The sequence below is a fragment of the Mustela nigripes genome, chromosome 17, assembly GCF_022355385.1.
Source record: "Mustela nigripes isolate SB6536 chromosome 17, MUSNIG.SB6536, whole genome shotgun sequence".
In the NCBI taxonomy this organism is placed as follows: Eukaryota; Metazoa; Chordata; class Mammalia; order Carnivora; family Mustelidae; genus Mustela; species Mustela nigripes.
The window spans coordinates 55,392,890-55,410,658 of NC_081573.1; the positions used below are offsets into that span (position 1 = coordinate 55,392,890).

Consider the following 17,769-nt stretch of genomic DNA (forward strand, 5'->3'; position numbering starts at 1 on the left):
TCCCCAAACCTGCATCCCCCCACAGCCTGCCCGACCAGCAGAGCCCAGCCCTGGGGTCCCAAGTGAAGAAGTGAGTGTGTGTGCGACAGATGGCCAGATGGACAGACGCCCCAAGAGAAGCAGAGATCTTGACTTCCCCCATGGAGGAGTCTCCGAGGCTGTCCTGACAAACTGCAATAAAATGGGGGGCTAAAGCCAACGGAGCTTCAGTCTCACCGTTCCGGGCGCTGGAACCCTCAGCGAGAGGAGCAGCGGAGGCATTTAGGAGGCTGGGGAGTCCCCGCGAAGGCTCAGCCAGGGGTCCCGGGGAAGGCCTCCCTGTTCTGTGGCCCCCCAGGTCAGAGAGCCGGATCAGACACCTAGGAGAGGCCTGTCTGGCTGTGCCGCACGCACGTTGAGACCTCACCTCTTCCTTGCAGAGGTTTTCCAGGAGCGCCTGAGGTCGGCCCCCTGAGGAGTGGCACCTGGGGGAGGCAGGCGGAGCCGGGGCAGCAGCCCAGGCAGCCGGAGGGCACAGACCAAGCCCAGGAGGAAGGCTGAAAAGCTGCACAGCGCTGGCTGGCTCCCCCCACCCCCACCCCCACATCCACCCCCACATCCAGCCCGAGGCAGTGACAGGAGATCAAGAGCCTCACCAGCGGCTGGCTTTGTACTTCTTAATCTGGGCTGTGGAGCCAGGGGCCCCTCCAGGTCCCTGCCTGGACACCTCATTAGCTGCCCATTAACGTGCATGACTTAGAAATTGGCCACTGGGCTGTGAAATTCCACTGAGGAAAACCTCTTAGTTCTGAGAGGCTTTGATATGCACTCCTGCCGGCCTCCCAGGGCCCTGTGACCTTTCCAGGCGGCCTGGGTGCGCCCTGGGGGCCCCATCCGCGTGGGCGGGCGGCTCGGGTAGCGTGCACACCGGGCCTTGGTGGACCAGGTAGGGGGTGGTCGGCCCAGTGCCTGCAGGGACGCAGGACCGGCCCCCATCCGTGTCATCCCAACAGGGGAGCGCCTGCCATCAATGGTTCTTCTCCGGGGTGCAGCTCCTTTCCTTGTCCACAGAGTGTGGGTCGGACAGGTTCAGAACTGCAAGGAGAAAGATCTTGTTTCCCCGGACCTCTGTGCTCACCCACCCGTTAGAAAGTTCTGGAACATGGATGAGGATGAGGACGAGTCCCCGGCTCCCCTTGTGCACTGGCTCTGTGGTCTGGGTCTGGGCCTTGCTGGGAGCCCCCGGGAAATAGGATCCCAACGGTTTCCACCCTACAGGGCTGTTGGCAGGATCAGGAGAATGTGCTCTTGGCGCAGACGTGCGCAGCAGGTGTCATTCGGAATAGCGCATGGCAGACTCTGTTACTCCCTCGGTCTGATTCTGAGCTTCCAGAACAGCATTCTCAACACTGGCTGCCCAAGAATCGTGGAAGAACGCTTATGGAGGAACGCGAGCCAGACTCACCCCCAGAGCTTCGGGTGACGGGGTTCGGGGGCAGCGCAGGCCTCCGGATCTCCACAAAGCTCCCTGAGAGCCGCTGAGGCGCTGTGGAGGCGGCGCACGGCTCTGGGCAGGCAAGGACCCTGCCTCACCTGTACTCCTGGGCCCATGGCCCCGTTTCCCATGGCTGCCCCGGGGCCTCAGACAGCTTAGCAGAAGCGTCCTGGGGCAAACCAGGAGCCCGTGGCCTGTCACAGGCACCCCATCCACAGCAGACAACCACGGACCCAAAGTTCTCCTGCACAAACTCACCACAGCTTGGGGACTGAGAGACCCAGCGTGCTTGTCTGAGTGATGGCCTGTGAAGATGTCCTCATCCTGATCCCAGACCTGTGAATGCGTGAACGGACACAGCAAAAGGGACTCTGCCAATGACAATGAAGGACCTTGGGATGGCGGGAGTGTCCTGCATGAGCCGGGCAGGCCCTCGATATCCTCCCAGCATCCTTACCACAGACACAGGAGGGGATGGAGGTCAGAGAGGAGAGGGCGGGGTCAGGACTTTGAAGGTGGAGAAGGGGGAGGAACACAGGCCCCTCTTGTGGCTAGAAAAGGCCTGAGACAGGTTCTCCCCCGGGGGGCCTCCGAACAGAACCAGCGCCACCCACACCTGATTGCAGCCCAAGAGGCTGATTTTGGCTTTCCAACCACCAGAAGTAGAGAATATATATGTTTTCAGCGCCAACTTTGCAGAGACTCGTCACAGTGGCAACATGAAATGGATTCACCCTGGGTTCTGATGGTTGGGCCCCTCAGAGAGGCTGGGTCTCCAGGTGATACAGAGCCCAAGGGCATGGGCCATGCCAAGTGCTGCTGTGCCCTCCTTCTAATGAGAGGCTGGTGCCCAAGTTAGGGCCCAGAACCCAGCTCTGGGGGAGAGAGGGCATTGCACCCTCGCACCCAAAGGCGTAGGCTGTTTCAGCAGCCAGAGAGCAGGCGGAGGGCAGAACAGTGAGGACGGCGCCCGGCCTCAGCAGGCCGTCACCTGGGTCCTGACCCCGCGCTCCTCCTCTTCACCCTGCCCCCACACCTGGGGAGATCTGGGGCTTTGGGTGTAAATCCTGTAATATAAAACCCACCATTGTTAGCCCCTGAAAAGCAGAGTCCAGGGGCATACAGCACACTCACAATGTTGTGCAACCACTGCCGCCACGTAGTTTCCAGAACATTCCACCTCCCAAAGGAAAGCCCTGTATCTGTCAGGGGGCACTAGGCATCCCTGCCCAGCACACTAGCCAGCTGTCTGTCCCTCAGCCGCCTATCCCGGACATTTCACATACACGCGAGCACACATGTTGTGGCCTTCTGTGTCTGGCTTCCTGCCCTCGGCAGGAGGTTTTCCAGGTTCATGACCAGTACTTCACCCTCTAGTGGCTGACAAATGTCCCAGTGTCTGGATGTGTCACTTTCTGCTCATCCGCTCATCTGCTAAAGCACACACCTGGGTAGTTTTCAGCTTCTGGCTCCTGTGAACAGTGGGGCTGTGAACGGTCACCTACAGATGCTGCTCAAACACCTGTTTTCAATGTGCTGGGTCCACGCCTAGCAGTGGAGTAGCTGGGTTGTATGGTCACTGTTTACCGTGGGGAGCTCTGAAAACAGATTTCAAGGCTCTTCCCAAAGAGCCTGCAATTTAGTAAGCCTGGGGCCAGGCCCAGGAATGTGTATGTCTAAGCTACTCACCTGTAGTGCCCTGTCGCCAGCAAATGAAACCAGCATCCTGTGTGTCATCCTCCGCTTATGAAGGTAGTACCAACCGTGAAAAAGAAAAAAAAAATCAAGAATCTTATTATTTCTCTGGAAACTTCTATCTCATCTGTCGACGGGTCCTCAACTCCATTCTGTGTCCAGCAAATCTAAGTAGGATCCCCATTAATACCAGTAAGTGGGCATCCTTCCTGCCATGGGGAAAAGGGAAGCCTGGCGTTGAGGGCTCCAGGCCCAGGCCAGAGATGGGCTGGAACTTGGGTCTCACCTTGGTTTTCTCATCTGGGAAGTGGATGGGAGACATCACAGGTGGCTGGGACATCCACATGGCTTCACACAAGCAAGACCCAGGCCAACGCCAGGTGGGTGGGGGGCACTGTGCAGAAAAGGGGCGTGCACTCGCCACTGGGGCACCGTGCATGGGGACCCCTCCTGTGGGGGCAGAGGAGGTACACGGGCACATTCAAGAAGACCTCAGACCCTCATGTCCCCTTACACAGGCAGGATTGAGGGTGGGGACGGGGCACCCGCCGTCCCCATTGCCAGCTCGCCTCCCTTCAGGGCCTTCCAGGATTCTGCAGACAGGACCCTGCCTGGGTCCTGAGAGAGCAGCACTAGGGACGAGTCGTGGGGCCCAAGTGCCACACCCAACCTGGCCCCGCAGGGACCCCAGGCATGTACCTGTGGTTGTGGTGGGTTGACTGCCCTATTTTGTTTCTTTTTTAAAGATGTAGCTGTGCTCTAGGACGATGAGAGCTCATGCCAGGGCAACAATAACTCCCTATAAGCAGGGAGTTGGCCCACTCTGGGATGGGGACATCCTCTCCAGAACATGCTGGTGCAACCACTGACCAGGGGTCTCTTCTGGGAGAGGGCATCTGTTTCCCAGACCCCAGCATCCACCGGTTCTCTTCGGAGACCTTGTCCCCTTCCAAGGAAGCGCCCCCCTCGCCCCGACTGAAGACCTCTGAGCTCAGCCTCACCCACTCCACTGTCCCCTCCGTCCTCTCACGGTTCTGCCCAAGGCCTCTGTGTCCAGTCATCCTCCTAGCATGTCACTGTCCCGAAAGAGAGGCACTCATGCTCAGTTCCAATCCTGCCTGCACCAGAGGTGAGGCTCTGGGACAGCTACTGTCCCCCACCCCCACCGTGCACGGAGACTCAGTGCACAGAGTCTGCTGGGTGCGGTCAGCCTGCTGCACAGCTCCTGCCGGCAGGCTTCGGGCTCCCACACAGGAGAGGATCCACCTCTTTTCTCCTACGTTATGCCTTTATAAACACGACGCCTTTGGGCAGGCTCATTACAGCACAGGCTGCCAGCTCCCAGGCACACCCCTACCCACCCCCAGGGCTCCAGGATGGCTGTGAAGCTGCCCCGTCCTCAGAGGCCCACTAAGGTCTTCACACGGTCGCTAGTGAACTTCACCCTGCTACACCACCCCCCACGTGGTTTCCCGTCATGGAGCCACGGTAACCGCAGGTCCCTAAAAATCCTGCTACACTAACAACTCTCCAATTCTCGTCCTGTCCCAACTCTGCAAGCCTATGGACCCTACGCCCAAGCCTAAGTCATACACATGTGCGCCCCGGCTAGCACAGTCCACCCCACCTAAACAGGAGAGCCAGTCCCGAAGGCAAGGGTCACACGTGGACACCGACCTGGAGGGCCAGGTGAGGAAGCCTCCCAGCAGGCAGGGACAGGGGGCATCTACCAGGGAGGAGGTGCCCAAGTCTGCAGAAGAAACAGGCACACCCACGGCCTTCAGCCGGCATGGACTCTGCGGTCTAGCACTTTGTTCCACAATCACATGGCGTATTGTGTTAGAGTAACTCCGCAGCAGAACTGGAGAGACAACCTAAGTCACCAAAAATGTCTCTAATTCCAGGGTGTCTGGGTGGCTCAGTGGGTTAAAGCCTCTGCCTTCGGCTCAGGTCATGATCCCAGGGTCCTGGAATCAAGCCCCGCATCGGGCTCTCTGCTCTGCAGGGAGCCTGCTTCCTCCTCTCTCTCTGCCTGCCTGCCTCTCTGCCTGCTTGTGAGATCTGTCAAATGAATAAATAAAAAAAATCTTTTAAAAAAATTTAAAAAAAAAGTCTCTAATTCTGTCACTCGCCACCATACACCGGGTTTCAGGCTTTTCTGGAATAATCTAAAGACGTGCTGTCCCCGAGGCAAGGCCTGGGCATTCCAGCCGGCCCCAGCTCCCTCAGCCTGCGGTCCTGTGCCCAGCCCGTCTCCTCATTCCCAGGACCTGCCTGGACCTGTGCAGGAGCACAGGCTGGGACCCCTGACTTCCACAGTGCTGAGGTGGGTGGTGAGCTGCCCACACCTGTGGGGGACAGGCAGTGGGACCAGACGGTGCCTGAGCCCTGGGCTCTGACACACCCAAGCTACCCTCGGATGCGCAGCCCACCTGACAACCACGGGGCTACTGTATGCCAAGTGCTGATGTCCTCCGAGCTGCTTGGGGCACAGAGAGCTCTGTGGGGACCTAAGGGATGCCTGCAAAGTCACGAACATGACCTCTGAGGATGGCCCGTCGCTGGGAGAGGTGGGCCTTAGCGACTTCTCCCTCATCCCGTGGCCTGGCCTTCTTCCCAGGACCTCAGCAGCACCCTGATCCCTCGGGTCTCTGCCCCTCCGGTCAGTCTGTCCTCACCTGTGACACGAAGGCTGAGGTCAACCAGTCGGCATACGGAAACAGACCGGACAGGCAGGGGTTAAGTATTACTGGGCTCCCCTGGATGAGGCCATGGTTTCCTATGAATGGTGCCTAAGAAATAAAATGGCCTTCATCAAAAATTAGACACTTTCACGCTTCAAAGGAGACAATCAGGAAAGTGAAAAGACAACCAACAGAATGAGAAAAAACATTTGCAATTCACATACCTGATAAGGAACTTGCACCTAGAATACAAAAACAAGTCTTACTCACACCGTGATAAGAAAAACCCAATTACAAACTAACTCCAGACAGACCCGTCTCTAGAGAAGACATACAGATGGCCCACAAACAGGAAAAGGTGTTCAACATCATTCGTCTTTAGGAAAATGCAAATCCCAACCACAACGAAGACAGCACTTGACACCCACGTTGTGCTAGAAGGACGGTGTGGTCAGGGGCCTGGGTGAGGGCGCAGAGAGGCTGGGACCCTCGGAGCCCGCTCCTGGGAACTCATAATGGCACCCTTGCTTTGAATAGGAAAAGCTTAGCAGTTCCTCAGGAAAGTAAACGTGGTGCTCTAAGATCTTACTCCTGGGTATTTACATGCAACAGAGATGAAAACTGATGTCCGCGCAGAAACTTGTACACAAACATTCTTCGCGTCAGTTCTCCAAGGAGCTAAAAAGTAGAAGAGTCCCAGCGTCTACCGACGGAGGAACAGATATACAAGGCGAGCCCATCCGCACGCCACGCCGGTGCCCGAAGCCACCACACGAGTGCGTCTTACAAACGTGTACACGGAAAAAAAAATGGGCCACGCATCATGTGATTCCACGCGCGTGAAATGTTCGGGCCAGATATAGCCGGGTACAGGAGGGGCTGCCGTGGGTTGGAAGGGAACGGACACAGCTAGACTTCCTGATGGGACAGCCTGTTTTGGGGGTGAAGAAGTAGTTCTGGAATCACAAGAGTGATAATTACACAACCTTGTGAATATACTGAAAACCACCAAATGGGACACATCGGAGAAGTTTATGGGACGTGAATTAGAGCTCAAACCACACCCTCCACCCCACCTCCCCCTGCCGCCCAGCAGGCTGACGGGGACCCTGTTCCAGGTGTCATCAGGGAGAACCGGGGCAGGTAGAAGAAGAGCCTGTCACACCTTCTTTTCAGCTTCATACAGGTAATGCATATTTATTGAAAATTTTCTTCACCGACAATGGTGAAATCAAGACCCCGAGTTACAAAACATGATGGCAGTTGATACTTAGAAAAATAAAGCAAAGGTCTATGTTTCACAGATCTGTGCAAATTTCCTTCAAATCTCTGTCTGTCCTTTCATCAAAAAGGAGATCACGGAATCTGTGTTATTTCTCATGATGTCATAGTAAAAAAACCACATTCCACTGACAAAAAAAATAGCTTTGCTTCCAAATAGCTCAAGTCTTTAAAGTGACTTTTCCCAACAATAAATATAGAAAATAGCCTTTGATGAGCACAGTTCAGCTTGGTCAGAGCTTCCGCTGGTGTAAGGCGGCGCACCCGCGCGGGTCGGGGGCCCCCAGCCAGCGTGCCCGAGGCCCCTCCGGGGGTCTCCCCGGAGACTGACCCACCCGCCCCGCCTGCAGGCCCCCGGGAGGCCCGCTGAGGACAGACTGTACGAGACCACGGCTGGAGACATGACCCCTTCCCGGTGGGCTGCCCCTCACGGCCGTCCTCGAAGGCTCTCTTTGGCTCTCAGGGCCAGCGGGTCTGGGGTCACACGGAAGGCGTCTTCGGCGGGTGGGCCTGCTGCACGAGCTGGGGGCGCTTCACCCTGGGCTTCCTGCGCTTCGGCCGGCTCCTGGCCTTGTTGATTTGTACCACGAAGAAGGCCAGGACCACCATGGCTCCCAGGAAGGCAAACACAGGGATGGTCTGGCCCACCTCCTGGTTGTAGCGACCGGGCATGATCCCTGCAAGAGCACAGCGGTAACGGTCAGGGGCACCCGAGCGTCCAGCCACCGCCTCTGCCGCGGAGGCAGACGCGTCAGAAACGAAACGAAATGCATCAGCGAGGCTCATGGGGCAAACGGAATTTTGAAACCTTAGGTGAAGGGACGCAGGTCATGTGCAGAGAACAAATGAGAGATTCTCAGATTAGCAGCCTTGGGAGTGGAGGTGGGGGGTGGGCAGGTGTCCTGAGGTGAGGTTTTTGCTCCTTCCTCTCCCTATGCCCACCTTAGACAAAGCCCAGGACTGACCCTTCTTCTGTCATACACAACCTACACAAAGGGATGCAAAGAGCTGCTTCCGGTTCCTCTAAGAGCACGGGAAGGCGGAGGAGTCTGGACACTGGGCAGGAGACGCTGCTGTCAGATTGGCTGAGTGGGAGGACGGGGAGGGAGGCCAGGCGGCGCGGAAGGATGGCTGGCCACACCCCGACCCTCCTGGGAAAGCCGACCACAGACGGGACATGCGGTCAGAAGTCAAGAGTGGCACCTGGAGGACGCTTGGTTCCAGAATGAACCACCATCGGTACACCGCCTGACTGCAGGCAAGGCCCTCAGGAGCTGGGCGTCACCACACAAGGCCCCCGGGGTTGGAACACATGGGCCACGGCGCCAGTTCCTGGAACCAGGAATCCCACGGGGAGCTATAACCTCTCGAAAGAGCACAGAGCTCTCCAGAAAAAAAAAAAAAAAAAAAAAAAAAAAAACCTGCTGCCATGCTTTGCTGGAATGACTGGATCCTGGTCGCTCCAGGTAAAAGATGACCTGTCCCAAATGGTCTAGTCAGGCCAAAAGCCACTGCCCGTGGAGGGGACGTTCTGTCACTTGGGATGAGGGGGCACAATCAGATCAGCTGAGAGGCAGAAACACGCTTTCAGGGGAGCATCCCAGCCCAGGTGGGCCAGAACGGAGAATCAGCAGAGACCTCTAGGCTGAGGGTTTGGAGGCCAGCGTGGCTCAGCCACTGGCCGGGACCCAAACCACCCAAAGACAGAGGTGTTCCCCGCGTCAGACACATTTGCCTGCAGAACTTCGACAAGAGTGTGCAAATTACTCTACAGGAACAATTTCAGGTGTAACACCTGGCTATCACAAAAGAACTTTGTTTTTCTGAATTTGAAAATCACGGTAGAAAGTTCTGAAGGGAACACAGTATGTAATCCCTGAGGCCCACTTCTGGCCGTGCTGATTCATACCACAGAGAAAGCACGGGGGCGCCTGGGTGGCTCAGTGGGTTAAGCAGCTGCCTTTGGCTCAGGTCATGATCTCCAGGTCATGATCTCAGGGTCCTGGGATCGAGCCCTGCATCAGGCTCTTTGCTCAGCAGGGAGCCTGCTTCTCTCTCTGCCTACTTGTGATCTTTCTCTGTCAGTGTGTCTGTCAAAGAAATAAATAATATCTTCTAAAAAAAAAGAAAGCACAGACCAGATGCTCCCAGGAAGGCGAAAGCAGGCCTACCTGGCTCGCCTTGAGGGGGTTGGGGGGAACCAGAACAAAGCAAGTAGGGTCTAGCACACCGAAGCCCCTAAGAACTGACCTCCGGGAATGTCCCAGGCACCGCTCTCTCCGGGAGACAACGGCCTCACTTGAGGGCGGTTCGATCGGAAGTTGGGTAATACCACTTTGTCCAGGTCAATGGAGAGCAGCTTCTGGTGTTTCCAAAGATTACTTCATGTAAACAGATCAAAACAGAGTGAAAATAAGCAGTCGCACTAGCTTACGAAGCATAGCCAATACCTGAGAAGTAAGAATGGATTTAAGGAGAAAAGTGAAGCCATGTCCCACCGACACCGACCTAAGCCCAACTGCATAGCACACTACTGACAGCTCCCAGGTCCCAAGACAGAAATGTCAAATCGAGTCTGTACGTGGCCTACTGGGTTCCTAATAGGCCCCCAACAGTCTGCCTCTGCTTCAACTGGACACTTCGTCGCGCAGTGGGAGAGGAAACCACCCATGAACCTCTGAAAGGAGTCTGAAGCCAGAAGCTGAAACCAGGGCTCCAGATTGGTGGGAGCTGGCAGGGCTGGCGGGAAGGTGCGTGGACGTCTCTGCCAGGGGGCAGCACAGCCAGCAGAGCTTGCTTTCCGAGGAACCCAGATCAGCGCGGCCTAGGAGGCTCCATGGGTGCCAGGAACCAGCCAGCCTCTGTCCTCAAAGATGTCACCACAAGGGAGGATGAGGCAGACACACAATGGCGGAGCCATCAAGAAGAGCCAACCGTGGGAATGCACGTCGGCCTTGCCCGCTGGACCAGGACGAGGAAGAAGGGCGACATGTCTACTCTGTCAACGCTGGCCTCACTATGGTAGCTGCACAGCTAGTCTCATTCCTGATGCTGAGACCCAGCAACATTTTGGGGTCATACCTGATGCACAGAGAGGCTGACACGCTACACAGAGCAGCAGCAAGCTGGCAGGGGTGGGGGGGCGCCCCGATTAGAGCAGCGGGCTGCCAGGGGGCCACATGAAGACTGCTCTGGCCAACTCAGGAGAAAGGAATACAGTGTGTCTGCTGATTACGAGCTCCCTGTTTTTCTACTTCTTACACTCTTGGAAGCAAATAGCTGGCCTTGTACTTCGGCTAACTGAGGCAAAAAAAAACAAACTCCACTCTCTGGGCACCTGGGTGAAGGGGCGCCAGGGGAGCCCGAGTCTGGGAAGGTGCTTGATGCACAGGGAAGGCAGAAGCTCCTCTCAGCTTCCTGCAGCTGGGTAGCTGCTTGGAAAATACCAGTGAGCATGACAACCTCTCCTGCCTCACAGGACTGGACTTTACCGTTGAGGTTCCATCCTCTGAAAATCAAACCGACAAGGTCAAGTTATAGAATCCAGACCAGATAGGACCCTGTGGCTGAACAGATGCGGGCTGTGCTGTATTCTGACATGAGATCCGGCTCTGGAATGTAATTATCTGGCGATGGCACCTTCTAGTTGAACAACGGTGGAAAACAGCACACTGCATTGTGGTCCTCCAACACAAGGACAGAGGGGTCACCCGGCCCACAGGTTCCTCTCGAGTGTGACATTCCTGCAACTGCTCTAAGACACCCGGTGCCCAACAATGAAACTCAGAAAGGGGTCATTTCAGAAACAGACAGAAACTCGTGCTCAGCACTGGACTAACGGACACCAGCCCTTTCCAGGGCTGTCTAGAGCCATCTGACGTGGTCTCAGATCTCTCAGCTCCAGAACTGAGACCCAGATGTAGATCTCTGGGGACTGAAAATAATTTTCAGCAAAATGTTTCATGTGAGATAAGGGGGAGCCTGATGGGCGGTTAAGAAGCAATTCCCGGGAGTGCTGGCGGACGCCAACCCCAGGCGCTGCACGGCGTCCATGACGACTGGCTGGTGGCAGCCAGAGGCCCGGCGTGGGCGCACCTAAGGACACAGGACAGCCTTGTCTGCTTCTGAGTCTGCAGCAGCACGGGGGGAGAAACTGGGCTTCGGCAATTCTGGCCAACACGGGCTGTCCCCTGACTAGGAACTGCTGACGACAGCTGGAACAAAGTGTGGCCTGAATGCTACAATAATGGGAGGTTATGAAAAAATGGATGTAAAAATGGAATCTTATCAGAAATGTTTAAATGACAGGATATTAACTAGAATGGAAAACGACTCTGTAATTAAAGTTTCCGGCAGAAACAAGCTGAAGAGAAGATGACGTGAACACTGCACAATCCCACTGTCTTCTGCCGAGCGTGTTCTCCAGAGGACACACGGTCCGCGACTGGTGCACTGAGCAGTCTGTTCACGACGTCCGGGCCTCTTCCTCCCAGCGGATCACTGCGTCGACAGTGGTCCTCTGTCCCCTGCCACCCCTAGCCCCAGCCCACCAAAGCCTGTACACACAAAGACCCAAGCTAAGTGGGCAGCGTGGCAGGGGGAGCCCCGGCGGCCAGGAGGCAGGCGCCGTGCTGCCGGTGAGGCGGACGGCTGCCCGCAGCACTGCGCGAAGGAGAGGCGTGGGAAGACCACCCCCCAGCTGGCTGGGACACAGGTCCCGCCTCACTGTGCCAGGACCCCAAATCAGGACAAGCCCCCATTCTTCTGTCCAGAAACAGGGAGGAGGAGTGAGGGCAGAAAACAAGGGAAGCAGCGTGCTCAGTGGGCTGCGGCGCCCAGAGAGAAACAGCAGGAGTAACCCTCGCTGTGGCTTCTGAAAGCGAAGGGAGCAGAGAAGGAGCCGAAGGCGTCCGTGAGACGAAGCAGCAGGCAGACCTGCAGTGTCCGGGCGCCACACGCGGGGGCGACAGGGACTAGGGGAAGGGCGCGGACACGTACTCCAGGCCAGGCCCCAAGCGGGAACGCACACCTCCCCCGAGCAGTCTCGGCCCCCTGGACTGACAGAAGAACCTGTCAGCATTTCAGAATCCACACCACAAACAGGGAACACTCGCCTCTCGAACCCCAAACCAGAAAAGTCAGAGCTTCTGTTCAAGTGACAGCACTGTCAGACCTCAGCTTTTTAAGCAAGAATCAAGCAAACCTAACACAATGCTAATTACCCAAAGCGCTTCCTTAGTCAGGCAGGACACCACCAGACAGTGTAACTGTAAAGGTCGATATGGGGGCTCGCCAATTAAATAACATCACAAATGGCAAGCTAGAAGATCGGATGATTCGATAATGATGTCAGTAAAATTCCATCCTCTCTTATAAAAAAAGAGTAATGAATCACAAACCCCGCAGAAGGAGTGGAAAAGCACAGGAAAGCACTAACCTGGGAGCCGTCTCGTTTAGAGGCTGTGGCTTGGCCCACGACAGGTGCGGACAGGCCGGCAGAGCCCGAGGCTCCGGGCCTCCCAAACGGGCCTCAAGGACCTTGGAGTACCGGTGCAGGTGGTTCCCTGGGGCGGCAGCAACACCAGCGACACAAAACCACGGTTGTTAGGAAGACGCCAGGAGACAACTGGGAGCCTTAGCCTGTCTGTCTGCCTGCCAACAGGCCCACCACGTACCCTAGTAACCTGGCTCCCAGACGATGACCAGTGCCCCCAGGGGACGCGTGCTCACTGCTCACGGCAAGTGAACAGAGCAGAAGGGCCACTCCCTTTCAAGTGGCCACGCCACTCGCAAGGCCGTGGCTGGGCGACCTTCACTGACCACACTTCCACACACCTGTAGGAATGCTTCTGGAAGAAAAGCTTTCTCTTTTGGAGTGTTTACTTCTCAGGCAAAACAAAAAAAATGTGCATCTTTAAATTTCAAAATTTCTTCTATTTCTCAGACTTGTGCTGTCCAGTACTGTAGCCGTGTGTGTGGGTACTAAGCACCTGAAATGGCGTGTCACGTTCCAACGGTTTTGGTATAATGGGCCAAAGAACTTCACTAAAATGAATTTCGCCCTTTACCTTTTACTTTTTTAGCGCGGCCACTGGAAGATTTACAATTATATCTGCAGCTCACGCTATGCTTTCGGTGGTCCCAGCGGTGAGGACCTGAACACTCCGGCCTGGTGCGCACATAGGCCAGCCGTGTCCGACACACAGTGGGCAAGGCCACAGGTCGCTGCGGCTCACCAGCCAGTGACCTCGACCAGTTATATCTCTCAACTCCTGTCTCTTCATCTATTCTCCCAGAGCTCTGAGAGGCCCGGGGCAGGTGATCCATGTACCTGGCACTCAGTGAGTGCCCAGGAACGCTGGCCCTTCTCCCCACAGAACCCCAGGAGCCACGGCTCCATCTGAGAGGGCGTGATACATGCTGACTTGGGGACGCGCCACGGCTCCATCTGAGAGGGCGTGATACGTGCTGACTTGGGGACACGCGAGAACCTCGGCGTTTGCAGCCTTTCTGTCCCCACAACAAGCTGCCTGCAAATGCTGGCGACAGCCGGGGGCTCACCTCCTGGCTCTGTCCCTCGCAGGCATGATGGCCCACGCACACTCACCTTCCATCCTCTCTGGAGTGGCGGAGCCGGCTCCGCTGGGAGGGCGCTGCCGGTTCCCAGAATGACTGAGGCTGGGAGGGGTCACCCCGTAAGACGTGTACTGAAGGAGTGCATCAAGGAGCCAAAAGCAGTCTGTGGGTTCAATGGGCATGCCGTTTAGGGATTAGAGTGTTTTCAAGGAATGCCTATAGGAAATTAAAAGCCCCCCAAGTGAGGAGAAACAGGACAAGAGGAGGTCACCTATTCCTGAGAAGCCCACACCCTCTGCAGTCAGCGCCAGCCCACAAACACCAGCACGATGGACAGGACCTGACCGTGGGCTTCACTCCTAGCCCCGGGGCTCACGTGGGTCAGTGCCACTGGGCACTGGGCTAGACAGGCTGCCCAAGTGCCACCTGACTCTGGGCCCCTCACCAAGAGGACAGAAATCCCACCCAGGGATGGCCGGACCACATGACACCTGCTGAGCAAAGAATTGCTCAGAAGAACAGGGCACCAAAGCTGCTGCCCGTTCCCGGAGGCTGTCCTGGGGGAACTATCGGGATCTACACTTTGAGGGGTGAGCAGAAACCACTGAGTGCACGCCACTGGAAGTGAGTTCAAGGTCAACACAAGGGCAGAGTCTAGTAATCTGGGCCACTGGGCCCCACACACAGCACACGGGAACAGGAAGCAGTCATTCTGAGGGACCCAGCAGGGAGTCCAGGCGCTGGGCTGCGGCCCACGGCTCATCACAGGCCCACACAAGGGTCCGTGGGTCAGGACACGGAGACAATGTGGTGTCTGGAAACCGGGCCCCACTGCCTCCACGCAGGTTCGGCCCACGCCTGCCACCGCAGACCCGGTGCCACCAGCAGGGGCCGTACAGGCCACTGACAGGCGAGGGGCCAGCAGGAGCTTTGCTCCCTCAAGGGCCCTCTGGCTGCGTGCGAGAAGCACGGCCGCCAGCAGACTTTGAACCAGGACAGTCCTCTCAGGCATTTAAAATTTTAATAAAGACTCTTACCAGATCTCCAGTCTTAAAAGGAAATCTCTACGGAAATAAAACATTAATCTTCTTTCAACTGTGACTTTAACCTTTTTTAAAAAGATCAACCATATTCTAAAAGATTTACACAAAATGCTAGGAATTCAGTCAAGCTCAACTTCACTCAGAGATGCACGCACACTCAGCTCACGCTCCAGGGGCTCGGCCCTCTGCTCCAGCAGGGCTCCTATTTGCAAACGTGAGGCTCCGGCCTCCTCCCCAGCCCTGTCATCCGGGGAGCCCGAAGGCGAGCTTCAGACCTGGCTGTGTCGGCACCTCACCAGGCCAAGACACGCAACGCTTTCACCTCCCGTTTCCTCCTTCCCAGCGAGAAATAAACAGTCTGCGTCCAGGCTCGAAACCCCCAATGTGGAGGATGCACGGATACCGAAAAAGCGGACGAATGCCAAGGACCAGGCCCTCCTCGCCAGTTCCCCAAACTGAGGAGGGTACCGAACGCCCCAACTAATGAAGGCTCCCAACGGCCAAATCCCAAGTCTGGGAGGAGAGCCAGGCGCTGGCCCTCCGGAAGAGTGGGTCCGACCTGGGAAGGGCACCACACGCGCAGCGCCTGGGATGCACAGACCCCGGGGGCGGGCGGGGGCGCAGCAGGCGGGGCAGGCAGAACCAGGCAGAGAGCCTCTCCGCGGACAGACCACGGTCCCAGCGCGGCAGGGAAGGCAGCACAGCCCACACACGTGAGTTCAGCTCACTCTGCGTGTCCAGACTTAGACACCCAGCGAGCGAGCCCCATCACCAAGGCAGCTGGGAGCTGCCCGGCCGCACCAGGCGTGCATGCCCCCACATCTCCCAGCCCCTTATCGGTGCCTTTCCACGGCCCAGGGGGACAAAAGGTTTGGCCGCCCGTCAGGAAGCCCACGCTGCTTCACGGCCGCACCCCCGGTCCTTACCCCTCTGTCGGTGACTGTCGTCCAGGCAGTTGGAGTCTCCATACAGCACGATGCGACCTCCGCCCTCAGTGGGAATCTGATAGAGTCCCAAAATGGGCACGTTTTCAACAACTGCTGTCTCCTGCTTCAAAACCTCCAATCCTAAAATAATATCACAACAACAAAAAAAAAAGCTGAGGAATGAATTATTTTGTTGTTGTTGTTGAGGAATGAAATGATTTTCCAATCGCTACTTGACATTTAATGCACACAATGAAAAAAATAAAGAATGAAAAAGATAAAAATCATAGCAAAATCTAATAATCTCAACAGCGCGAACTTTTACAACAGGAAAACATCTTTAGTGCCACTCATGTGGTTTCAGCGAAACTCACTTCTATGTGTATACACATCTCCATGCCATCCTCACACACCTTCACTTGCAACGGTGGAACACAGTATTCGTAATCCTGAAAACACACATTTATGTCCCCTCTGATTCTGACAAAAGGCCTACGTCCTGGGGCTGCATTCACAAGGGGTCACTGGCCAGGCAGCCCTCGGCACACAGAGGTACCTCTATGGCTTCAGTTACATATTCCTAGGTTTTGCATTTCATTAGTAAAAGCAAGGACAAAGATAATTGATTTTTAGAGCAGATGCCCACCTACTTAAATTCAGACTGAAGGCACTTGTTATATCCGTCTCACAATTACAAATGTTCCAACAGCAGAGCCTTCTTACCTCTCCCAATCAGATTTCACAGTTTGCAGTGGCCAATGAACCAAGAAGTCAAAAACGCATCCGGGCTAGGGGCAGCAAGTGCCCGGGACATCACTGCACACCCTACAAGGCTAGCCCTGAAGCCAAAACGTCCCTCTGCACCGCACAGACGCACACCTTCTGCGTGGTGTTTACCGTGCTGGTGACACCTAAAACCAGTCTGTGGCTATAAAAATACGGCATATCTTGGTCTCTGTGGATAATCCCACAAGGAACTAACTGGAAGAGAAAACAAGATTCTCTTTGTTGGAGGGAAAGACAGAGCAGGAAAACAGATGAACGGGGCAGGTGTGTACTGCGTTGCCATGCGGCCTCGTGGTAAGTCAGAGTTTGTTTCTTTCTGACAAAGGGTCCCCCCTGATTCAGTATAACTCAGATTTCAACATTCTTATTTCATACCCAAAAGATTATTCAACTTACAGGCTACTTGGAAATAAAAAGCCCCTTAGAAAGCACTTCAAGGTAATTAATTTTTATTTTCACCACCAGAACAGCAAAACACACACCCTGAAATCTACAGTGATTCCCCCCACCCTCCCGCCCCAAAACCAGGCAGCGACAAGCCAGTAACGCACACCACTACTCTCACACCCGCACCAGAAACCACGCTGCCCTGGAAGAAACAGATTCCAGAAAGAATCACCAGCCCATGGTAAACTCTGCCTAGCAACTGGGAACACAGAATCATTGATGTGCCTGAAGTTAAAATTCAATCTTATGAACACAGATCTATTTATTGACTGACCTTGCCTTGATGAAGGGAGGAAAAATCACTCTAGATAATTTAAAAAATACATTCTATTGTATAGATGCAAACGGATGACAGGGAAATTCCTTGTCATTTTTAACCAAAGAAACTGTCCCTAACTTCGAATTATAGGTAATAGCGACCTTCATTAGCAGCAAAACTGCAAGGGAAGAACTTTCTTTCCTTCAAATTCCTTTTTTTCCCCTTCTTCTTAAGATGTTAAGTCATCTCTATATCCAGCGTGGAGCTGAACTCCCGAGCCCCAGATCAAGAGCCGCTGCTCCCCCGACTGAGCCAGCCAAGTGTCCCGCTGACCTTCAAATTCTTAAGAGAATTTTAAAAGATGACTCCGTAATTAATATTCTTCACACAGCTAAGAACTTTAAAACATGGTCAGCAGTTTTCTAAAATTTTAGTGATCTGGCAATCACAGAGACAGAACAATTCACAGATAGTAACAAATTTTAAGCAACTTTGAAGGTTGTTAAAAAGTCACACATATTCAACAGCTGCCCTCCTGAAAGAGTTCTATTTATCTTGCAGTGATCAGCGCCTACAACTATTCAAATTCACGATCTCT

At 55.1% G+C, this 17,769-nt stretch overlaps 1 protein-coding gene across 1 annotated transcript in view; it reads right to left on the reverse strand.

The window, feature by feature from the left end:
- Positions 1–7,019: 7,019 nt before the first annotated feature.
- Positions 7,020–17,769, reverse strand: part of MBTPS1 (membrane bound transcription factor peptidase, site 1) — a 50,821-nt gene continuing 40,071 nt past the window's right edge. The window contains exons 19-23 of the mRNA XM_059383324.1: positions 15,680–15,820; positions 13,742–13,873; positions 12,572–12,698; positions 9,385–9,515; positions 7,020–7,811 (exon numbers count right to left, since the gene is read on the reverse strand). Of these exons, the coding sequence (XP_059239307.1) occupies positions 7,615–7,811; positions 9,385–9,515; positions 12,572–12,698; positions 13,742–13,873; positions 15,680–15,820 (728 nt within the window). The 3' untranslated portion in view covers positions 7,020–7,614. The remainder of the gene's footprint in view (positions 7,812–9,384; positions 9,516–12,571; positions 12,699–13,741; positions 13,874–15,679; positions 15,821–17,769) is intronic.